Source organism: Typopeltis vanoorti, chromosome 8 (genome assembly GCF_054136105.1).
Source record: "Typopeltis vanoorti isolate ZY-2024b chromosome 8, IOZ_Tvanoo_1.0, whole genome shotgun sequence".
Lineage (NCBI taxonomy): Eukaryota > Metazoa > Arthropoda > Arachnida > Uropygi > Thelyphonidae > Typopeltis > Typopeltis vanoorti.
The window spans coordinates 11,676,909-11,703,155 of record NC_143556.1 but is presented as its reverse complement, the minus strand read 5'-3'; the positions used below and the strand labels follow the sequence as shown (position 1 = coordinate 11,703,155).

At 37.9% G+C, this 26,247-nt stretch overlaps 1 protein-coding gene across 4 annotated transcripts in view; it reads right to left on the bottom strand.

Annotated features, from left to right (window-relative positions):
* Positions 1–26,247, bottom strand: part of LOC150103732 (uncharacterized) — a 408,898-nt gene that overhangs the window by 127,231 nt on the left and 255,420 nt on the right. For all 4 annotated transcript variants that reach the window (XM_090397132.1, XM_090397134.1, XM_090397136.1 and 1 more), the window contains exon 20: positions 24,361–24,427. In XM_090397132.1, coding sequence (XP_090253258.1) covers positions 24,361–24,427 — 67 coding nt within the window. The remainder of the gene's footprint in view (positions 1–24,360; positions 24,428–26,247) is intronic.

The window sequence follows — 26,247 nt, the reverse complement described above, 5'->3', positions numbered from 1 at the left end:
ACCCTTTTCAAGATAATTAATAAATAAAATGCCTTTAGGATCCGAAAACACTGATGCCATGACTTTTCCTGCTGATGGAATCGACTTTGTCTTCTTTGGCATTGAACAACTGGCTTCTGTCCACTGTTTTGACTGCTGTTTGGATTCTGGTGTGTAATGGTGAATCCAAGTCTCATCCATAGTAATAAATTGATGCACAAAATCAGTTTTATTCTTCTTAAAATGCCCCAAGCACTGTTCAGAGATTTTCATGCAAGTGTGTTTTTGATCTGTGTGAGCAAGTGTGGCATCCATCTTGCTCAAAGCTTTTTCATTTGCAATTCTTCATAGAAAATATATCCTACACATTCTTTTGAAATGCCTATAGTCTCAGCAATTTCATGCACTTTGACTTGCCGGTCATCCAATACCATATTATTGTGCACTCGATCAATGATTTCGGGTGTTGTTACACTTTTTGGACGTTCTTCACGTAGATCATCTTCAAGGCTAGTATTGCCACGTTTAAACAAGGCAGCCCCTTTCTTAATTTTCGAAAACGAAGGAGAAGAGTGCCAATAAACTTTTATGAACTTCAAATGAATTTCTTTTGCTGTTAAATCTTCTTTTACAAAGAATTTTATAACTGCAGATACTCAATTTTATCCATTTCGGGGGATACAGACAATACTTTTGCTTCAGACAGCTGTATAAAACAAACTACTTGATAGAATGACTTGCAATTTCACATGGATGCTTATGACAGATGTACCAACTTAGAAAAAAAAATCTTGCTGATAGTGTTGTCATCTATGGTCAAGGCTGAAAACTTTTCAGACCACCCTCATAGAAGTCGGTAGGGGGTTGTGATATGATCAGGTGTTTAATAAAATGGTGGGAGATCAGGGGAGAACAAGAGGCCATCCCTGGAAGCTCTATAAGGAGAGTGTGAACAAGGGAGTGAGATGGAGGTTTTTTGCATGCAGTTGTAAATTATTGGAATGCCATGTCTGAGAGTGTGGTGTGTGCAGAGAATTTGAATGTGTTTAAGGCACAGCATGATGAACGATGTGTATGACAAAGGGACCTCCAGTCTTTGATTCCATGGGTCTTATGATAATAATAATAATCACACAGTGTCCTTGCTCATTATGTTTAATTTTATTCTACTAATCAAATCCTTGCTAATTTACTGTTTTTTTTTTTTAAGTCATTAAAAATAAGTTCATAAGTCATTTAAAGTAAATGATTTATGAACACTGATGATAGTTAATATGTAGAAATTGAAAATTCTGTGCAGTAAATGCTATATTTTTACATGGAAATAAAACATTTAATTTAACATTATTTAAAAATACTACGATTCCTTTTTTAGCAGATATTTTACAGTTTCATTTTCTGTAAAATTTAGCCAGTATTCTCCTTTGCAAGTTTTTTCAATATGCAATTCTGCAGCAATCAATATGAATGCATTTCGATTTTTTCCACTTCCAAGTAATTTTTCCACTTGCAATCTTAATACGTATTAAAACTTGTGCTACTGAAGATATTCTCAGGTCTGTTAGAAAGAAGGGAAAATCCTATTCACAAGAAACAACCTCAGACTAGCCAACTTAATTCTTTAAGAAGGTCAAAAAAGTTCCTGTTACAGGCAGGATTTGAACCTATATAACTTTTATTAGGTTAAGCAAGATGTGGCAAAAACCACTGAAAAATGAGAGACATTATTTGTATATATCATTATTATGATAATCATATAGCCCATGCTGTGTGAACATAGCAAAATGTCTGTCATCTAAAAATTTCAGACCTATTTTTCTTGGAAAAATAATAATTCTGTATTTTAGATGCCATTCTGAAATATAATGTATGATTGACTAATAATAATTCATCTGTATTTTTGTATATTAATACTGCATAAGAGTTAAAAATAATTGAAAGAAAAAAAGTACATTGAAAAAATGACTTAATTTTATAATAAAATAAACATTATAATAATAATAAATCAAAGTAACTTTTATTATGCTGGAATGCAGACTATACTGTCATGCAACTTACTCAGTCATTGTCATTTGCAATCTCAGTGAGCACATGCTCTTTCTCATTGAGGTAAACATATCAACTGTGGCTGATCCAAAATGCTTTTACTATAGCAATTGTTTGCCTTCTGCCAGCCTAGGCTAAGTGAATGGTGTTATCTGTTCTCCAAGTACAGATTGTGGGTTCAAATCCTATCTGTGGGCATGGATAGTTGTGAGCTTTTAGGTGGTAGAAAAATCTCATTGCTCAGTGTGAGACCACCACTTTACTTAATAAATGCTTGCAAATGCTTGAAAAGTTCCATGTTTGGTTTAGGGATAGATAATATGGAAATCCAGCAGGATTTCCATATTATCTATCCCTTTGCTCATCCACAGTACAAATACTAGTGCATTACAGGTTTACAATCTTCTTTAGGATTATAACTAAATTTTTAGCTGAGCTATAGCATTTATTTAATTAACCATTTACTGTGAAATGCATTAAAGTTATGAAATGATAAGCTTGTTCACAAAGATAATGTAATTTTTCACTTCAAGAATTAAATGACCTCCAGGAATATCCACTTGTTCTTTCCCTCTCTTCCACCCCATTCTGGTATATAATCAACATCAGATTCCTAATATGGCCTCGCCTACTCCCCGTATACGGGAATAAAAAGGCGTTAACTGATTTATATATATATATATATATACTCGAGGGGGTGTAAAAAAAATACCATGGTAGTACTACATGAAAATTTTACATCATTATAACTTCCTATTGATAATTTCTTCAAAATTAGTCTGTTATCTGCAGAACTCAATATTGTCAGTTATTATTATTATTATTATTCAGGCCTCCATGGAGTCAAAAGACTCATCGTGGGAGGTCCTTCCTAAGAACATAAAGTCTGTCAAGACTCATCGAGGGGAGGTTCCCCCTAAGAAACACAAAGTCTATCATACCACCCCTTAAACTCATTGACCGTTCTTGCCCTCACCACTCTATCAGGCAATGCATTCCACGGCTCAACCACTCCTCACCCTCTTGTTCACAGTTTCATTTCGTAACTTCCAGGGATGGCCTCTTGTCATCACTCCTTCCCGTTGTTCAACCAAGTGAAAGAACTCCCCAGTGTCAACCCTGTAACCACCTCTCAACAGTTTAAAAGTCTCAATCATATCACCTCTCCTTCTTCTATCCGCAAAACTCTGCAGTCCACATTCCCTCAGCCGAGTCTCATAACTATCCTTGTACAGTCCTGAGACCATCTTTGTCATCTGTCTTTGTATTTTTTCCACAGTTAATTTATCCCCTTCAAATCCTGGGGACCAAATCTGAGAACAATAATCCAAGTGTGGTCTGATCAGAGACTTATACAACGGAATGATAACCCTCTTATCTCTGCAGGTCAGTGTCCTTCTCATAATTGCAGCAATCCTCTGTGTTACCTTCACCACCTTTGCAATATGTCCCCTAAACTTCAGGTTTCTATCAATAATCAACCCCAGATCTCTTGTCTCCCCAACTTCCTCCAGTATAACTCCTCCCATAGAGTATGCAGCATCCCATCGATGTTTCCCAAACCTCAAGACCTTACATTTTGCTGCATTAAACTGACACCCCCATCTATCTAGCTTATTCAAATCCTCTTGCAGGGCTACCACATCTGCACTATTACTAATAATCCTTCCCAGCTTCGCATCATCTGCAAACAACTGAATATCCCCTTGCAATCCACTGGCAATGTCATTGATATAAAGGTTAAACAACATAGGTCCTAGTACTGAGCCCTGTGGGACCCCACTTGTAACCTTCTGTCTCCTTGAAACTGCTCCACCATACACAACTCTCTGATACCTATCAGACAGCCAATCCTGAATCCAGTTGACCAATCTGACATCCAAACCCATGTGTTGCAACTTAAATATCAGCTTATCATGTGGCACCCTGTCAAATGCCTTTGCTAAGTCTAAGAAAATTGCAGTATATGCCTTTCCCTCATATAATGTTCTCGTAACTTTATTATAAAAGACTAGCATATTGCTAAAACAAGAGCGCCCTTTCACAAATCCATGTTGACTCTCACAGATAACATTACCCTCATCTGCCCAGTGCTGTATACAGTCCCCTCACTACTTTCTCCAAGATCTTAACAACTACTGATGACACACAGACTGGTCTATAATTAGACACTTCCAGTCTGTTACTACCCTTATGCAATGGCACTATCTTACCTTCCTTCCATTCCCTGGGCACCTCTGCTGAAGCCAGACTTTCATTGAAAAGCCAGGTTAAAGGCACTGTCAGTTCCCTAGCACATTCTCTCAAAACTCATGGTGAAATACCATCCAGTCCCAAAGCTTTATTGACATCCAGAGTTCTCAGTATCTGAAACACACTCTCCTCCTGTACCTCTAAACCTTGAACCTGCCCTATCCCTCTAGCATTAAAACTGACTCGTCTAGGATGAAATACTCCAATAAAGTGTTCATTGAACAATTCCACTATGTCCTCTGCATCAGTCACTCTATTCCCATTTTTATCCCACAATATCATTCTTCCACAGTCATTTCTCCTCCTACTGGCCACATAGCTAAAAAATTCCCTAGGATTTTCTTTGGATCTTTGGGCCAATCTCCTCTCATATTCCAGTTTTGTCTTCCTTACCACACTAGTCACTCTTCTGGCCTGTGTCTTATATTCTTCACGCATCCTCTCTTCACCTGTCTCCTTATATCTCTTCCATAGCCTCTTTTTCACATGCAATTCCTGTTTAATATTGTTTGTCATCCACTTTACTCCAAATTGTGTCCTCTTCTTCACTCGTGGTATACAACTTACCATTGCTGCTAACAAATATTCTTTCACAATTTCCCATGCACTAATGATATCCCGGCATTCCAATTCCTCCCTCCATGAAACTTCCCAAAGTTGACGTCTAAGACTATTATAATCACCTGCATTATAATTCCACATAAGTTCCAGTCTCTTTGATACTCCTGCATGTCTATTCATTTTCCAAGTCAAAACCATATGGCCACTCTCTCCAACTGGTGGGAGAGATGTCATCTCAGTTATTATCAACTCTTCTGATGCTATAACCAAATCTAAAACTATTGAACCTCTTGTTCCCTCTGTTACATGTTGCCTAAGACATTTGTCCCTCAAGAATTCTAGAAATTCCATTCCACTATTGCTACATGCATCTTCCTCTCTCCAATTTATACTACTGTAGTTAAAATCTCCCATAACAATCATTCTTCTTGCACTTTCCAAACTTAGCTGTCTAAACATCTCCTGGTCCTGGTCCATCCTCCGTGCTCCTGGGTCTGTAGCAACACCCCACTAAATATCCTGTCTTGCCTACCTCTACCTCACACCATATGCTCTCAAAATCATTTGTCTCACTTCCTTCCAAAGCCTCCACTCTTAGAGGACATAGGTCACCACTTATCATAAGCAGTACCCCACCACCACGCTTTCCCCTCCTATCCTGACGAAAAATGCTATACCCAGCAACTTCTATTCCTGTTATTATATCCCCTTCTGTCAACCACGTCTCAGTGATCCCAATAATTTTTGGCCAGGCTGATGCTATCTGCGCCACCAATTCCTCTCCCTTATTCCGGATACTCCTGGCATTAGTATAAAGCATATAAATGCCATTGTTTCTATACCCAGCATTATCCCTTCTAGACTCCACTGGGCTCAGTGTTACCTGACATCGTCTCCCTTCTCCCAAGTATCCATTCCCACAAGAGGCCACCCCTGCTATCATCCTCCCTGGGACACACTGAGTCGTTCAGAACAGCAATCTCTCCAGATGCCTACGTCCTTCCTCATTCAAATGTAAAAGGTCTCTCGCATACAATTCCTCTCTTTCCTCAAACGCACTCCAAGCATCCACATATACCAGTCCTCTCTTGTCACACATTCTTGCTATTATGCCATTCAATATCACCGCTCTTCTGCTCAGCTCATCACTATCATACCTAGGCAACACACACTATTTTTCCCCTCTCTGTCTTCTTCCGTACAGTCTCAAGCAAAAACCTCATATCTCTCGCTGCCCGACTTACATTACCACTCAAGTCATTCGTTCCTACCATCACAATCATCTCATCCACCCTTTCACCTCTCTTAATTGCTATAGCCACCCTTTCTATTGTTCCTCCTGGCAAACACTCCTCACGCATCCTATCTTGAACACCATGGATCATTGAGTCGCCATACATTATACCTCTTACCATTCCCTCTCTCCTATTGTTTCCATTCTCTCCTCTTCTTTCATTCCCATAGGTCTCTCTCATTCCCTCTCCTCTACTGCTATTCTCTCTTCTAGCATTCCCATACCTCTCTCTCCTACTGTTTCCATTCTCTCCTCTTCTAGCACTCCCATACATCTCTCTCTCTCATTCCCTCTCTCTTACTGTTTCCATTTTCTCCACGTTTAGTACTTCCATATCCCTCTCTCATTCTGTCTCTCCTACTGTTTCCATCCTCTCGTCTTCTAGCATTCCCATACCTCTCTCTCATTCCATCTCTCCTACCGTTTATATTTCAGTTTTCTAAAACATTTCGAACTGCATCAATCTTGTATCTTGGTCCCCCACCATCTTGGCATCAGACACCTGCTGTGCTAATCTTTTCTCTCCCATTCTGTTTAAATGACCATATCACCTAAGATTACCTCTGCTAACATATTCCTGAATGCTAATAATGTCAAGTTCTTTCTTAATATCTTCATTTCTTCAGGATTCTGCCATCTGTTCACCCTCCCAATTTTTCCCAGAACTCTCAAATCTGTGGTCTCCAGTCTTTATCAAGTCTTTTATTTCTAACCCAGCTCTCAGATACATTGGTTATTATTTAAATACAGTCTTGTATAATGCTAGTTTAGTGTTCTGAATAATTTCTCTTTTATTTCATATGAATTTATTCATTTAACAATCCACCACACCAGTTTTGCTAATTCTGCTGTTTATTTCCATATTTAATTTGCCATTTTCACTAAAAATTATGCTGAATAACTGAAATGTTTTGGTTTGATATAAAGAGATCAAAGCGTTTATGTTATGAAGCGCCCTTGGATCAGAACATGTCTTTTGACTGGAACTCTAGTTTTAATTTAAAATTAAAATAAAAATTTAATGGAGTGATTATATATATTGTCTACCTTTGCTGTAGTTTTACAGAGGTGGTGCACATTGACACTATAAATGTCCACCACATTATATCCTGCAACAATTTTCCTGAAACTGCCTTACTTTGCCCCATAAATCAATTTCATCTTTCATCATATATTTTTATGTTTTAGTTTTGAGGCCTTTACATTGTCTTTTCTTATCCTTTACAGTTTTAAAGTTCTAGATTTGAATCTTTTAATTTTTTCATTTTTAAGTTCTTACAAGTTTTATAGTGTATTTACTAATAATTTACTAATAATATCACATCATTCATATTCATTCATCACCACCAGCAACTTCCACTTTGAATTTCAAAGATCATTATTGTTAAAAGTGCAGCAAAGGCAGGCAATATACATATGATCACTTCATTAAATTTTTATTTTAATTGTTAATTAAAAAATAGACTTAGTCAAAATACATGTTCTGATTCAAGGTGGCTCCATAACATAAAAGCTTTGCTTATCTCTTTATATCAAAGATTACAAAAGGAGCAAGATGAATCATAAGTTCAGAGACAATATAAAGCTTTTCACTTGTTCTTTTTCTCCATTCAGAATGCAGTTTAAGTTTTCTTCATAGCTTTGGTCTTTTTATTGATAATTGTCATGTCATATTTGCTACAGCAGTTATTCAGTTTAGTTAAAGAATCCTGAACACCTGATTTGTTTAAGACCATAACTTCATTTGCATGAAGTAAAGAACCGAGAACATCTCCAATTTTTATATCAAGTTTAATTCCTCTTTCCTTTGTAATGTGAGTGATATAGATAATAACTTGGGGAAGTTTCATGGAGGGAGGAATTGGAAGGCCAGGATATCATTAGTGCGTGGGAAATTATGAAAGAATATTTGTTAGCAGCAATAGTAAGCTGTATTCCACAAGTGAAGAAGAGGACACAATATGGTGTAAAGTGGATGACAAGCAATATTGAACAGGAATTGCATGCGAAAAAGAAGCTGTGGAAGAGATATAAGGAGACAGGAGAAGAGAAGATGCGTGAAGAGTATAAGATACATGCCAGAAGAGTGACTAGTATGGTAAGGAAGACAAAACTGGAATATGAGAGGAGATTAGCCCTAAGATCCAAAGAAAATCCTAGGGAATTTTTTAGATATGTGGCCAGTAGGAGGAGAAATGACCGTGGAAGAATGATATTGTGGGATAAAAATAGGAATAGAGTGACTGACTGATGCAGAAGACATAGTAGAATTGTTCAATGACCACTTTATTGGAGTATTTCATCCTGGTGGAGTCAGTTTTAATGTTAGAGGGATAGGGCAGGTTCAAGGTTTAGAGGTACAGGAGGAGAGTGTGTTTCAAATACTGAGTATCTGAATGTCAGTAAAGCTGTGGGACTGGATGGTAGTTCACCACGAGTTTTGAGAGAATGTGCTAGGGAACTGACAGTGCCTTTGACCTGGCTTTTCATTGAAAGTCTGGCTACTGGAAAGGTGCCCATGGAATGGAAGGAAGGTAAAATAGTGCTATTGCATAAGGGCGGTAGCAGACTGGAGGTTACTGGTCTAATTATAGACCAGTTTGTGTGTCATCAGTGGTTAGTAAGATCTTAGAGAAAGTAGTGAAGGACCGTATACAGCATTGGGCAGATGAGAGTAATGTTATCTGTGAGAGTCAACATGGATTTGTGAAGGGACGCTCTTGTTTTAGCAATATGCTAGCCTTTTATGATAACGTTAAAAGAGCATTAGATGAGGGAAAGGCATATACCACCATTTTCTTAGACAGCGAAGGCATTTGACAGGGTGCCACATGATAAGCTAATATTTAAGTTGCAGCACATGGGTCTGGATGTCAGATTGGTCAACTGGATTCAGGATTGGCTGTCCTATAGGTATCAGAGAGTTGTGTATGGTGGGGCAGTTTCAAGGAAGCAGAGGGTTACAAGTGGGGTCCCACAGGGCTCAGTGCTGGGACCTATATTGTTTAACCTTTATATCAATGACATTGTTAGTGGATTGCAGGGGATTGTTCAGTTGTTTGCAGATGATGCAAAACTGGGAAGGATTATTAGTAATAGTGCAGATGCGGCAGCCTTCAAGAGGATTTGAATAAGCTAGATAGATGGGTAAATGAATGGGGTCTCGGTTTAATGCAGCAAAATGTAAGGTCTTGAGGTTTGGAAAATATCGATGGGACACTGCATACTCTATGGAAGGAGTTATACTGGAGGAAGTAGGGGAGACGAGATCTGAGATTGATGATTGATAGAAACCTGAAATTTATGGGATATATTGCAAAGGTGGTGAAGGTAACACAGAGGATTGCTGCAATAATGAGAAGGACACTGACCAGCAGACATAAAACAGTTATCATTCCATTGAATAAGTCTCTGTTCAGACCACACTTCGAATATTGTTCTCAGATTTGGTCCCCAGGATTTGAAGGGGATAAATTAACTGTAGAAAGGGTATAAAGGTGGATAACAAAGATGGGTTCAGGACTGTACAATGATAGTTATGAGGATAGACTGAGGGAATGTGAACCAGGGTTTGGTGGATAGAAGAAGGAGAGGTGATATGATTGAGAGTTTTAAACTGTTGAGAGGTGGTTACAGGGTTGACACTGGGGAGTTCTTTCGCTTAGTTGAACAGTGGGAAGGAGTGATGACAAGAGGCCATCTCTGGAAGTTACGAAAGGAAACTGTGAGCAAGAGGGTGAGGAGTGGTTTCTTTGCATTGAGGGTGGTGGAACCATGGAATGCATTTTCTGATGGAATGGTGAGAGCAAGAACGGTCAATGAGTTCAAGGAGTAGTATGATAGACTTTGTGTTTCTTGGGGGGGGGGGACCTCCCCTCAATGAGTCTTGATAGAATTTGTGTTTCTTAGGAAGGACCTCCCACGATGAGTCTTTTGACTCCATTGACTGCAATTTTGACTGCAATCTACTGCCCGTCACCAACAACAGCAGTGTGTTTTTGTCTTTAAATTGTGTGTGTTCTCATGGCTGATTTGTCTGTACATGGGGGGAAAAACTTAGTTACCAAGAGAAAAACCCTGCTACCTCTGTATGAGATCAGCTAACTCAACTTCAACTGAAAAAGTTCATATAATGATTTAGCTCATCAAGACAAAAATTGAACTCAGGTCTTTTCCAATGTTCCATCATTCTTCCAATTGCACAATGGAAGCACATATTTTCTACCACTGTTCTATCGCTTCTCATTCCATTTAACATCTTTCAAAATAATTACCCCAAACATCTAGAATATCTTTATCTTCAATTTTGAATATATAAACAATTTGGATTAGTGAACCCTTCCTTTGTTCACTAATCCAAATTGTTTATACATTCAGAATTGAAGATAAAGATATTCTAGATGTTATTATGGGTAATTTAATAATGTTATTATTAAAGATATTATGGACGATTTTAATTATGGCAGTATAGATTGGAATGAAGAAATGGCACTTGGGAATAAGGAATATGAATTTCTCAAGTTCTTGAGAGATAACTATCTCAAACAGCATGAAAAGAGGGCATGCAAAGATTGAGAGTTTTAGATCTGATAATTTCATCAGACAATGTAATTGTGAGTGGGGTTTAAAGTCTTTCACACTTTAAACCCCACTTTCCACCAGTTGGTGAGAGTGATCATGAAGTAATTACCTGGGTTGTGGCTAGCTATATGCAGAACTTTTGTGAGAAAAGGATATATATGTGTGGAATTATAAGGCTGCTGATTAAGACAAGCTTAGGAGAGACTGTAGGAGCTATACCATGGAATAAGGAATTGAGCAGTACAGAGGCAAAGCTGGGGGGAGGGGAGGTCTGTCCTGGGTGGCACTTTGAACCTTTTGCAGTTAATTCTAAAATACAGTCTCGAGAACTCATTTCCAAATATTATTTGTAATACTACTGCAAATTTTCCTCACAGTTGCTGTAAGTGTTGTTAGTTGTGAGAGGAGTTTTTCTAAATAAAATTGATTAAGAATTACCTACATTACTATGAAATAAACTTCGCCAATGTCATCGATGATTTTGCTAACAGAAAAGAAAGAAAAATAACATTTTAGAATGTTGGAATTAAAGTTTTACTTCGAAAATAAACATGGTGTTTTAATTTATTTCCCTATACGTCATTTTGACTTTTTGTAGTATTTTTGGTGTGTATTGACAGGGCGGCAAACTCAAGGACTGCCCCCGGGTGGCAAATGCTCTAGTACACCACTGGAGCAGTAAGGATATAAATGTTGCTTGGGAACTGACAAAGAAATACATAACAGCATCAATTCTGAAGGCCAAAAGGCTGAATAAGGTAGGTGTAAAATGGATGAATGAGGGACATACTTTGGAGGCAGTAGAAGCTGCTTAATGGTAATAACTAGTTACATGAAAGCCAGGAGAGTGATTCAGTTAGTAAGGAAAACAAAAGTACAATATGAGTAGAAATTGGCAAATCAGGTGAGGAAAAATCCTAGAGAGTTTTTTAGATATGTCGCAAGAAGGAAGAATGATTACGGTAAGATGATGTTAATGGATGAAAATGATAGAATGGTACCTGCTGCAGAAGACATCATTGAGATATTCAGTATCAACTTATAAGGATGTTTCATCTTGATCAGAGTGGATTCACAGGGAACTTAAGTGTAGAGGATATAGGAGAGGATGGTTTAATTGTGAGTGAGCAGGAGGTATTTGAGGAAATAAACAACCTTGACGTTGATAAGGTAATAGGATTTCATGACATATTACCATGCATCTTAAGGGAATGTTCCAGGGAATTGGCAGTAGTAGCATTGGCATTCATGTTTAATTAGAGTAACAGCACAGGTTCCCAGTGAGTCGAAAGAAGGTAAAATTCTTCCACTGCATCAAGTAGTGATAAGGCTTCAAATTATAGGCCGACTGGTATATCTGGAGTTGGAGTGAAGGTACCAGAGAGAGATTGGTGAGAAGTAGGATACAGAATTGGGTTGAAAATGGCAGTATTCTTTGTAGTTATCAGCATGAGTTTGTTAAGGGGAGAGCATGTTTTACTAACTTACTAACAGACAACTTCAACACATTCTTCTCTGGCTGAATCAATCAATGTTTCATGCAGAGTCTGCCAATAAGTTTCCAAGGTTTGATTATTGTTTTCATATGCCATCATTTTTCCTCCAATAATAGTTGTATACCTAAGCGAAGCATTTACATCTGAAAGCTGCTCAACTTGATATTCAATTTTATTCTGCTCAAAACTAAATGGTGATCACTTCCTATTTTTTCAAATCCTCTGTATATACTCGTGTATTGAAACAGCATGAAGATATCGCTACTCACAACATGGTCAATGAGACTTATCCTTGTTTTTTTTATCTTTTTTCCATGTAAATTTGTGCATATCATTATGATGATATTAGTGATGACTAGTCCATGTCTTGAACAGAAATCCAGCAGGCACTTAACATTATTATTAGCTTTGCTCCTTTTCTCCAAATTTTCCCAACACATTTCAATATGTCTGGAATTCATTTCCTACTCTGCTGTTTAAATCTTCAACAAGGACCAAATTAACATTTTTAATTAACACCAATTAATATTTTTAAAATGATAAAAACATTCATCCATTCTATCCAAATTAAACATCTATATGAATCTTCCTTCAGGAAGATTTAAATAGACTTCTAAATGACATCAGCATCACTCCGACATTAATGTTATTTAAAAGACCTGACATCAGTGTAACTTGTAGCTTGTTTAAACTATGCATCATCATCAGAAGACAACCGAGTAATCCCTATCAATTCACGTGAAATATAATTAACAAGTAACCTAAACTGTAATGCCTCAAAATAATAATTCTCTAAATGAATCAGATAATTTTGATTTGAGCCTGTCCTCAATACACAACTTTCTGGTTTCTTTCAGACAACCATTCTCCTTTCCATCTGACTAATTAACTTGTGCTGGCATGGTTGGCTGAGTGGTTAGTATATCCACTCCCAGCCAAGAGAGCTGCAGGTTCGAATCCTGCACAAGGGCATGGATGTTTTGATTGTCCTTACAACTCTGTGGAAAGGGTATCTGTGACCCTGCCACATCCTCTAGAAACTGCAGTTGGTCCCCTGCAGAGGAGCCATAAAACTAGGTAAAAAGCCAATGAACCAAGGAGTCCAGCAGCACCCACTCAGTGTACTGGTTAAAAGGGGGGGGTATCTAGATGCCAGCTAAGGGATAAAAAAAAAATCAACTTGTATCACAACTTATAATGCAATAATCCATCAAGTACCATTGTGAAATCCAAAACTATTACTGTATATTAAATTATATTCTTGTTTTCACCCTTACTTTTATCTAAGCATTAGTAAACAAAAATTATGTATTAAATATCTTCATGACTTGTTTCATGACTTCAAAGAAGTGTATGGTGAAGTGGAATCTTGAAGAATGAGGGTGACTGGTAGAGTATTTCAAGATTCTGTACTAGGGCCACTCCTGTTCAATTTGTATATGAATGTTATATGGAATGATTTATGGAGGGTTTGCTGAAGATGCAAAACCGGGGAGGGAAATAGTTGATAAAGGTGATGCAGACATCCTTAGTCAGTGTGCATGAAGGATAATGGTGTCATCAATTTGATGTTACAGAATGTAAGGTTATACACTTCAGAATGAAAATATTACATACTGTGTATGTAATATTTTCATTACAAAAATATTACATTACACTATGGAACTGGACTGCAGAACACTGATGAGCCTAGGGATCTGGGGGGGGGGGGGATGCTGGACATCACCCCCCCCCAGATCCCTAGTTTGTATGCGGGATGAAAAACTTGAGTTTCTAGGAGAAAAAACCCTGCTATTGCCATATCAGATCAGCTAACTCACCTTCAATTTAAAAAGCCCATATAACGATTCCTCTCATCATGTTGAGAATCGAACTGAGGTTTTTTCCAATTGAAGGATGTAATTATTATTAGTATTATTATTGTTACATGACACCTCCAGGGAGTCTAAAGATTCATCGAGGGAGGGCACCTACTCAATATATAAGTTACTCTCTGTCTCCATCACTCAATCCAACAACTACAACAAATCGCAACTATCATCATCATCATCATCTACACGAACGCCATCTACCACCCACCATTTTCACAGACAATCACAAACATCCATGGCGGGATTCGAACCCGCAGCCTTTTGCCTGGAGTTTCTACTCCTCCTTTCTTTGGTCTGACTATTGCTTCCACTCACCTGACCCCAACACCTACTTTCAACTAGTCACAGAAATCATTCTCACTGGTATGAAGGCCTTCATCCCCCATTCAACCCATAACCCAGATCCACTTTCCAAGCCCTGAATCAACTGAAAATGTGTCAAAGCAGTCAAAGAAAAAAAATTCAGCTTACTGTAAGTGGCTTGCATAACAATTCCAGCTTCATACATTGCCTATACCAAGGCACACAAAATATGAAAATCGGCCATCAGTAGATCCAAATTAATTTCATAAAGGCCACCAGCAGAAAACTTGCCACTTATCCAAATGGAAACTGTGCCTTCTGGTTGCTTGCTAAGGCCATTGGACATAACTTCTGCTGTACTGCACTTCCACTTTTATCTCATCCTGATGGCACCACTTCTATTTCATCCAAAGATAAAGCTGACCTCCTGATATCACTCTTTTCTTCAAACTCCTGCATAGGTGACCAAGGGAAATCACCTCCTATCTCCTGCTAATAATATACTCTCATTCTTTCAATTGTGCTATGGAGACTACAGAGGTATGATAGATATTGTGTGAATATTAGTTAGTGTTGGGAGACTCACACTAACTAATATTCATACAATATCTGATCGAGTCTTCTAACTAATAATGAAATTTTCTGACTCTATGAAACTACCTGGATAATAATAATAATATTTGTTGGAGAGGTTAGTAAGAACCAGGATACGGAAATGTGTTGACAACAGTAGTATTCTCTTTAATGGACAACATGGATTTGCTAAAGAAAGGTCATGTTTTAGTAATATGCTTACTTATTATAATAAGGTAACATGCACTGGACAAGGGAGATGGATACACCAACATATACTTATGTTTTACAAAGGCTTTTGATAGATAGCGACATAATAAGTTGATAGTCAAACTGGAATAAATGAGATTAGACAGATTATTATTCCTGACACTTCCAAGGAGTCCGAAGACTCATCGTGGGAGGACACCTACAACTGTCTGAACCACTACACCGAACCTCTACTACGAATTATCTCCATCAACGCCATCTACCACCCACCACCACCACAACTAGTATTTTTTGTCTGTAAATTGCGTGTGTTCTAAAGGGCCAATTTGTCTGTGTGCGGGATGAAAATCCCAAGTTTCCGAGAGAAAAAACCCTGATTAGTGCACTGATGGATATATTATTATTATTACTGAAGACCCCATGGAGTCAAAGACTCATCTGGGAGGTCCTTACATTTTTGGAGGAGGTGGAGGATATAAGATATCTGGTAGTGAAATATTCACTACCAGATGAATTCAGCAATGATTCAGAGGACACTGACTTGCAGAAGTAAAGAGAATATTGGTTCCAATGTATAAGGCCTAGATTAGGCTATATATGGATTACTGTGCACATGAGGAGGAATCGGAAAGGATTCAAAAGCAACTGATTAAGGTAGTTTATGGTCTCTGAAATGTGTACTATAAAGAGAGGTTGGGAAGATGCAATTTACAATCAAGCAGATAAGAGGAGGAGGGGTAATCTGACAGAAATGTATAAGTTGGTAAGAGATTCCTATCAGATTAACACTAAAGAGGTTTTTCATAAAATGGAGATGGTGGGAAGAACAAGAAGTCATCCCTGAAAGCTCTATAAAGTGGGTGTGAAGAAAGGAGTAAGAAGCAAGTTTTTTTGCATAGAGAGTGGTGCATGATTGGAATGCATTGCCATAGAGTGTGCTATCTGCAGAGAAAGTGAATGTATTTAAGGCATGGTATGATGAACTGGTTGTATAACAGAGGGACCTCCCATGAAAAGTTTTTGACTTCATGGAGGTCTGAGGATAATAATCACTAGGCTACTTATCAGTCGATTTCATTATTATCTCCTAATAAAAAATATTAGGATTATCTCCTAATAAACAGTGCACTCCCTTTTCTCATGTACAATACCATGCATTATGGTAGGAATCACTAGTCGGACTGGTTCTTACGTTTACTGTGATCGTATTGGTGAGAGCTAGATCCATGAAACAGTGACAGCTAACTCAAAGATACAAAAACCATATTTTCCATATACAAGAAGAAAAAAAAAAGGTGTATCACTATATTATTACAATGCTCTGAACTACAGATAGTTATTATTACTTTCCCGACCTCTATGGCATCATAAGCCACAATGGCTTATGGCATCATAAGCCACTGTGGGAGGTGAACATCAGAGAACACCAAGTCTATCATACCACTTCTTAAACTTATTCTTTGTTGACACTTTCACCACCCTCCCAGGCAACGCATTCTATGCTCCTACCACTCTACATACAAAATATTACTTCTTATCCTCATACTTATTACTTTTTGCAACTTCCAGGGATGGCCCCTTATCCTTGTTCCTTCCCCTCATTCTGCCATATGAAAAATCTCCTCAATGGTATCCTCATAAATTCCTTTCAACAGTTAAATGCCTCAATCATATATCCCTTTCATCTTCTATCCAACAAACAATATCCTTATACCCAACACTGTACAGTCCTAGTATCATTTTCGTTATCCACCTCTTCACCATCTCCAAGGTTATTTCATGCAGATAACTAAATACCTCCCTGTAGTCAAGTGACAATATCGTTGACATAAAGAGTGAATAATAATGGATCCAGCACTGAACCCTGTGTAACTCTATTTGTAACCTTCCTTCCTACTCTCTGATGCTGTTCCCCCATTATACAAATCTTTGATATCTATCAGTGAGTCAGTTACCAATCCAATCCATTAACCTGATATCCTTAATCAATATGTTGCACTGATTGCATCTTATCATGTAACACCCAGTCTGTCAAAATGCCTTTGGAAAGTCCAAAAAAATGACAGTGTATATGCATTACCCTCATCCTCTGCTTCTTTTACTCTATTGTAAAAGGTAACCATTTACTAAAACAAGAGCATCCCTTACATGCTAGTTTGTATAAATAATATGGCCTGCCTCTGCCCAATTCTGCATATGAGTACTTACCAATATAGACATGGCTATAGTTTGATACCTTCATACTACCCTTGTGCAATTGACACTTATTTTACTCTTCTTCCACTCTCCAGGAACTTGTCTCTTTGAAAGACTTTCATTAAACATCTAGGTTAATGGCATGGTCAGTACAAGGGCACATTCCCTTAAAACATGTGAAACTCTATCTAGTCTCCCTGCCTTATTGACATCTAATGTACTCAGTAGTTGTAGTAAGGTTCTTTGCTATGAAGGAAAATAAATTTAAGTGAAAATATGAAGTTAACTGCCCTATAAAAATAGCCTACTTGTGAAGGTATTTCACATGAAAACTTTCTATTATTTCTCATTCTTAGTTAAAATAAGGATGAAAAGCAGAATATAATTTCTTATCAAGTATAATTTACTCAGTGAAAAAAAAAAAATTACTACAAATATCACTGTATATAAGTATCTCTTATCCATGACACCCATCATTTTTTTTCACAAGATGCAAACAGATTGCTCAAGCAAGATTCCTCTTTACAAATCATGCTGATATGCTATTTCAAGACAGTCATTAACACTTTCATTGCCAAGCTGAAAATTGGAATTTCGTGTGGTGACCAAATTTTTTTTATTTTTTTATTTAGTTAGCGACGTCCACGTGATAACGCGTGATCGGCCGTTTGGTGAGAACTCGCATCACACGATATCATGTGATTGGCAATGAACGTGTTAAACAGCAAGTCAAACACAGGCAACTCGCACCTTGCCTCTCGTTAAAACAAAAGTATGTTATTATTATTATCCTAATAAGACAGCAAAAAATAACTATTTATGATATGAAACAGCATTACATAAATGAAACTGACAATTAAAAACTGAAACTTCTCTTCTGATTTTTTTTTTTTTTTTTTTTTTTTTTACTCGTGAACTAAAATTCTAACTCATCAGGTATGAACCAATGAGCACATTTTTCAAGCCCTGAATGCATTCTATTTCTGTTTCTTCTGTCAACCAAGTCTCACTACTGCTTATAAGTTTTGTCCATGATGAACTAACCAATGCTCAACCCCCCCCCCCAAATTCTGAATATTTCTGGCATTAGAAATCTGATGATATTGATGAAGATTTGGATTGGGATATTCAGTTGTTCACAGATGATGCAAAGTTGGGATGAACTATGAAGAGTAGAGAAGATGTTGTGGCCTTACAAGAAGACTTGAATAAATTGAGTTTGAGTGAATGGGCACGGAAATGGGGATGCGAGTTCAGTGTTGCAAAATGTACGATTTTAAAATTTGGGAAACAAGATGGGATGTAGAATTTATGTTTGGTGGAGATATATTGTTGGAAGTGGAGGAAATATGAGATCTTGGGGTGATAGTGAATAAGGATATGAAATTTTACGGGAACATTGCCAAACTTGTAAGGACAACACAAAGAATTCTGGGAATGATGTAGAGAACACTGACTTGTATGGACTCTTTCCATAAATCATTTACTCTACAGAGTAAATACATTTTTCCCACACTACAGCAAACAAAATCACACATACTGAAATCACCTGTGATTGTTCTTTGCATAGGCATTATAATGTATAATAGAGTATATGTATAATAAAAGCAACAGCTCTTGGAATTACACAAAGAAGCAAACACTCAAAAATAGTAATCTAGATAGAGTGCATCTAATATTACCAATTATTTTCAAAAACAACTTATCTTTCAGCTACTAAAATTTTACTTACACTCTCTAATATGCTGAATGACAAAAGGAAGGAAAACATGACTGAGAATTTCATCAGGTTGTTGGGTTGTTGTTAAAAATAAAGTGGTGGAAGTGAGTACGTGAACAAGATATAAATAATAGCATGAAAGAAATAGTGGAAGATGAGGAGAATTAGAAGATGGTAATGAAGGAGATAGCATGCTTATGCAGGATTCTTCACTGCATAAGCATGCTATTTCAATCATTGGTTGGTTTAACATCACAAAAGAAAATGTGAGACAGGGTTGGAGATACCTGGCAAGTGGTAAGAGAAGCAAAGAAAGAAAGAGGTGCAAGGGAAAAGAAAAGAAAGAAAGGAAAGAAACTGGTACAAGTGTATTTGCTGCCACTGCATGATAGGCATAAGCTGAGAAGCAAGGCCACGATCATAAATGAGTCAGGAGGAATGATGTAGAATCTGTGAAGATGCATGGAGTGAGTTCAATGGATGAATAGCCTTATATAAGACTGAGGATTTGATCTGAATGCATTTGGGGTATGTCTGAAGAATTTACTTTAGTGAGAGTTCAGAAGTGCAGAATTATGGAAACTAAAGTTTTAATGATGGGAGATGCAAGGAGGTGTGTGTACATGTTATTCCTTGAGTGGGAGAATGAACAAAGGATGATGAATGTAGCTCCTCAGGTTCTGAAATAAAGTATCATAGACAATGCAAGTATGAGGGAGCTTGTGAACTGAAGGGAGCAATGCAGTTAATGTATACTTATGCCAGAAACATTTGTAATAAGGGAAGAAGTTTTAGCATTGGTTGGTTTAACTTGACCAAAAGTCAATAGGCAATAGTAATACTAATAGTAATAATAACAGTAATACTTTCATGTAATACTATTATTATATCCTGTATATTTCCTGAGGGTACATATCAGAAATTTGATGATGGTGAGTTTAGGAGTTAGTTATTATTATTATTATTGCGGGCAACTCCAAAGAGTCCTTAGACTCATCAAGGGAGGCCGTAAACATCATGTCTACGACTATTCAGTTTCCACATAGTATCTATCATACCTTGCCTTGAACACACTCACGGTCAATGGCACCAAAACAGACTCTGACAACTTATTCCACTCATTCACCACTCTCCATGCAAAAAACCTAGTTCTAACACCTTTGCTAACCACACTCTTGCCCAGTTTCCATGGATGGCCCCTAGTCCTCCCACCACCAGTCCTATTCTCGAAAGTATCTTCTGAATTAATCTTATAGAAACCCTTCAGTAATTTGAATGTCTCAATCATATCACCCCTTTTCCACCTATCAACCAATTTCTGCAACCCACAAATCTTCAACCTGTTCTCATAAGTTCATTCCATAGACCTGCTATCATCTTGGTCACTCATCTCTGGATCTTCTCCACCTCCTCCCCATCTAGAAGAAACCCAGGAGACCAAATCTGGGCACAGTAGTCTAGATGGGGTCTTATCAAGGCTTGATACAGAGGAACAATAACCCGTTTGTCTCTGCTCATCAAAGTATTCTTCAGTAACCAAGTGATTTGATGAGCTGATTTAGCCACTTTTGCGATGTGCTCCCTAAACTTCAACTCTCTATTCACCAACACTCCCAAATCCCCGGCCTCATCAATCTCTTGGAGTATAGTTCACCAATGTCATATACTGCTGCTAATCTTTCCACCCCAAAATGCATAACCTTACATTTTGCCACATTCAATTGACATCCATTCTCCTTAGCCCAGTCCTCCAAACTATCCAAATCATCCTGCAAAATTTTGACATCCTGTGAACTCACTATTGCTCTACCCAACTTTGCATCATCAGCAAACAAATGAACAGTTCCTCTCAGATCCTTTCCTATATCGTTAATGAACAAATTGAACAGTAGTGGTCCAAGAACAGAACCCTGCGGCACACCACTAGTCACAGGCCATCTTTTGGACTCTACTCCTGAATAAACCACTCTCTGATATCTCTCCATCAACCACCCTCCTATCCATCTCACCAACCCTATATCCATCCCCATATACTGCAGTTTACTGATTAGAATTCCATGTGTTATCCTGTCAGAGGCCTTAGCAAGGTCCAGTAGAATCACTGTAAACCCATTACCCTTATCCAGTTCAGCTGTCACTGTGTTATAAAACATGAGCATGATCTACCCTTCACAAAACCATGCTGTCCCCCATACAGTATCCCATTTTCATCTATCCAATCATGTATTTTCCCCTGACTATTTTCTCCAAGACCTTGACAACGATTCCTGATATGCTGATCGGTCAGTAATTTACAACAGCAGTCTTTGAGCCTCCTTTATGCAGTGGAACTATTTTCCACTCTTTCCACCCCCTTGGGACTAACCCAGAACCAAGACTCAAAATGGGATACAAAAGCAGATTATGAGAAGAAACTAACTGAACAGCCAGAAATAATTCCAAAGAGTTCTCTTACTAAGTGGCAGGCAATGAAGAATGACTATAAAGGGATGATTGTACAGAAATAATAGAAGCAGACAGATGAGTTCATGAGTGATCACTGTACAAGGATGTACCATCCAGGTGGAAATAGTGCAGTGCCAGATGTGCCATTGACTAATGTGAGAATAGAAGTAGATCAGCTGCAGGTACTGTTGCAGAATCTTAATGCAAATAGAGCCATGGGATTAGATGGGATATCAGCCCAAGTATTATAAAAATTGTGAGAGAAAAACAGCAGCTTCTCTAACATAGCTGTTTAATTTAAGTTTCATCTCTCAGATAGTGCCAACAGAGCAGAAAGAAGAAAAATTAATTCTGTAGGATAAGGAGACTCTAAGACAGTGATAGCAATTACAGACCAATCAGTCTCTCAAGTAGTCTGGTTAAGCTATTGTTGAAGTTGGTAAAATATAGAATTCAGGAATTAGTGGAAAGGAACATGGTCCTCAATGGGAGCAGCATAGGTCTTAACATAATATCTGCTCACATTTTTATAACATGACAACTGACTTGAATAAAGAAAATGGCTATTTAATAATGATACTGGATTTTGTGAAAACATTATGAAAGGATTCCACATGGAATTCTGTTACATAAAATGGAGAAAAATGGGGATGGGTGTGAATCTGATGATATGGATATGAGGGAAGCTGATGGACAGGCATCAAAGAGTAGCATATGGGTGAACTGAATTCAGGAGAAGCCAGGTGATTAACAGTGTACTGCAGTGCTCTAATAACCTCCCTATCCCTGTTTTCAACATCCAAGGAATCTGTGAACTATTTTGACCAACATCCCTATAAACTTCAACTGCATGTCCACAATCACCCTCTAAATCCATGATCTGATGAATATCTTACAGCTGAGGTGTAGTATACAACTTGTGATCTCTTCATCCCAAAGTGCATGACTTTACACTTTGCCACATTAAACTGGTAGCTGTTAACTTTTGCCCATACCAATCTCTTTAAATGATCCTGCAGAATCTCTGTATCATCTTCACTAATTATCACTCATCCTAGTTTGGCAACAACAGTAAACAATTGGATATTTTCCTTTAAATAATTTCCTATATCACTGATGTACAAATGAAATGACAATAGTCCAAGTAGAGAGCATTGCAGTACACCAGCAGTCACCTGGCTTCTCCAGAATTCAGTTCATCCATCTACTACTATTTAATGCCTATCCATCAGCTTCCTTCATATCCTTATCAGCAGATTCACATCCTATCTCTCATTTTGCTTTAGTTTAGATCAGTGGCGCACCCAGAGGGGGGGGGGGGGGCAAGGGGCCTGGGCACCCCTCAAAGAAAAGGAAAAAAACACTAGAAAAATTTCCAGAAATCTTTTCCTAATTAAAATTCATTTTTTTTTATTTATGTTTGTGTGCTACTTATGAATTAGCGATCACTGCAGATGCTCAGTTATAGGTTGTATGCGATGTGTAGCGTGTATTCGCAAAACATCTACTCAACTCGGCTCCCCCAAAGGTTAAATCCTGAGTGCGCCACTGGTTTAGATAACAGAATCCCATGTGGCATTCTCTCATAATGCCTCCAGAAAGTTTAGTAGTATTTCCAAGTAGCCATTTCCTTTATCTAACTCAAGAGACATGTGACCAAGATTGTGACACTGTGTTTGTGGACAGATTTAAGTTCTGTAAAAGTTACAGTTTATAGATGGAAAAGGAGAGATAGAAACAAACACACACACACACACACATATAAGATTGAAAACAGTCTGAGTAGTGGCCATTCTCATAATGCATAGCATTATACACACCCGAAAGGATGTGTTTTGCATTATGGGATACTAAGGAATTAATGTGAAATCATTAGCCTCTATAAACAAGTAGCCTGTTAATGAAGATACTTCACGCACAAACTTTGTTTGGTTACATGTGGATAAAGGATTGCAAAAGAATATAATTTCTTTTCATCTTTAAATTAAAAAAATAATTTCTTTTAGCATAGTACTGTATCTGTAGGGTTCTGGTTGGCACTTTTCAGTGGTTGGGAATGAAGTCTGCTGGAAGAAAAAGTGGTGGGGATGTAGGTGCCCTTTCCAACATACATGTTTACGGTGGGATTTGAAGCCAGATATAGAAAACTTTTCTGTACACAGCAGGAAGGGTTAAAACATGGGATCACGATAAAACTGTGTAAGAATTTGATTAGTAAAAGGTATGAAGGACTAGATATTTTGCTTTAAGGATGGTAAATGGATGGAATAGCTGGCCTGGTTGGCCGAGTGATTAGCATATCCGCTCTCCAGCCAAAAGGCTGCAGGTTCGAATCCTGCCGTGGGCATGGATGTTTGTGATTGTCTATGAAAAATGCTAGTGGTGGCATTGGACAGTAGATGGCATTGGTGTAGATGATGATGTTCACTGTAGTTAGTTGAATGAGTGGCAGAGACAGAGTTGTAGAGTAGGTGCCCTCACTTGATGAGTCTGGGACTCCCTGGAAGTGGCAAGTAATAATAATAATAATAATAATAGGTTTCCAGAGGTATTTGAGAATACTTTGTCTGTGAATGAGTTGAAGAAGGCACATGATTTGTGTAAATAATGATTAGTATAAGCCTTCCACAATTGCTTCCTTAACTACATGGATATGCCCAAGAAAATACTATAATAATTCATTTTTAGAAAAATTACTAGCTAATTTTAAATAAAACTATTTAAAACAATTCACTTTCATTCAACAAAAATGACTGATTTTAATGAAAGTTATAATACTAGAGTAGTCTGGTTCTACATATTTCTGAAAAAGGTTTAATTGTTTCCACCAACCTTTATCATAGACTGCAGCACATTCAATCACTAGTTGGTTGGGTTCATAAATTTCTGTCTCTGAAAACTGTAAAATGAAAATTGAGAGAGAGAGAGAGAGAACCATTAATCTTCATCCATGCTTATATATCTAATATAGTTTATTTTCTGTGTGTACTTATATTTATTTTACTTTTTATATTTATATATTTATATTTATATAAATATATAAATTTATATATAAATTTATATATTTATATAAATTTTCATTTATTACATATATATTTTTTATATTTTATTTTATATTATCATTATTCAGGCCTCCATGGAGTCAAAAGACTCATTGCGGGAGGTCCTTCCTGGGAAACGCAAAGTCTATCAAGACTCATCGTGGGAAGACCCTCCTAGAAACACAAAGTCTATCATACAACTCCTTAAACTCATTGACCATTCTCACTCACACCACTCTATCAGTCAATGCATTACATGGTTCAACCACCCTCCGTGAAAAGAAACCACTCCTTACCCTCTTGCTCACAGTTTCCTTTCATAACTTCCAGAGATGGCCTCTTGTCATCACTCCTTTCTGCTATTCAACCAAGCAAAAGAACTCTCCAGTGTCAACCCTGTAACCACCTCTCAACTTTAAAAGTCTCAATCATATCACCTCTCCTCCCCCTATCCATCAAACTACAGTCCACATTCCCTCAGCCGATCCTCATAACTAACAATGTACAGTCCTGAACCCATCTTTGTTATCTGCCTTTGTCCCCTTTCCACAGTTAATTTCTCCCCTTCAAATCCTGGGGACCAAATCTGAGAACAATAGTCCAAGTGTGGTCTGATCAGGGTCTTATACAACGGAATGATAACTCTTTTATCTCTGCAGGTCACCATCCTTCTCATTATTGCAGCAATGCTCTGTGTTACCTTCACCACCTTTGCAATATGCCCCCTGAATTTCAGGTTTCTATCAATCATCAACCCAGATCTCTTGTCTCTCCTACTTCCTCCAGTATAGCTCCTCCAATAGAGTATTCAGCATCCCATCGATGTGTCCCAAACCTCAAGTCCTTACATTTTGCTGCATTAAACTGATATCCCCCTTTCATTTGCCCATCTGTCTAACATTCAAATCCTCTTGCAGGGCTACCACATCTGCACTATTACTAATAACCCTACCCAGCTTCACATCATCTGCAAACAATATCTAAGCAATCCACTGACAATGTCACTGACATAAAGGTTAAACAATATAGGTCACAGTACTGATCCCAGTGGAACCCCACTTGTAACCCTCTGTCTCCTTGAAACTGCCCCACCATACACAACTCTCTGATACCTATCAGACAGCCAATCCTGAATCAAGTTGACCAACCTGACATCCAAACCCATGCGCTGCAACTTCAGTATCATCTTATCAGTGGCACCTTATCAAATGCCTTCACTAAATCCAAGAAATTGGCAGCATATGCCTTTCCCTCATCTACTGCTCTTGTAACAAGAGTGCCCCTTCACAAATCCATGTTGACTCTCACAGATAACATTACCCTCATCAGCCCAATGCTGTATATGGTCCCTAACTAATTTCTCCAAGATGTTAACAACTACTGATGACACACAAACTGGCCTATAATTAGACTCTTCCAGTCTGCTACTGCCCTTATGCAATGGCACTATCTTACCTTCCTTTCACTCCATGGGTACCTTTCCTGTAGCCAGAGACTTTCATTGAAAAGCCAGGTCAAAGGAGCTGTCAGTTCTTTAGCACATTCTCTCAAAACTCATGGTGAACTACCATTCAGTCCCACAGCTTTACTGACATCAAGAGTACTCAGTATTTGGAACACGCTCTCTGCTTGCACCTCTAATCCTCAAACCTGCACTATCCCTCTAGTATTAAAATTT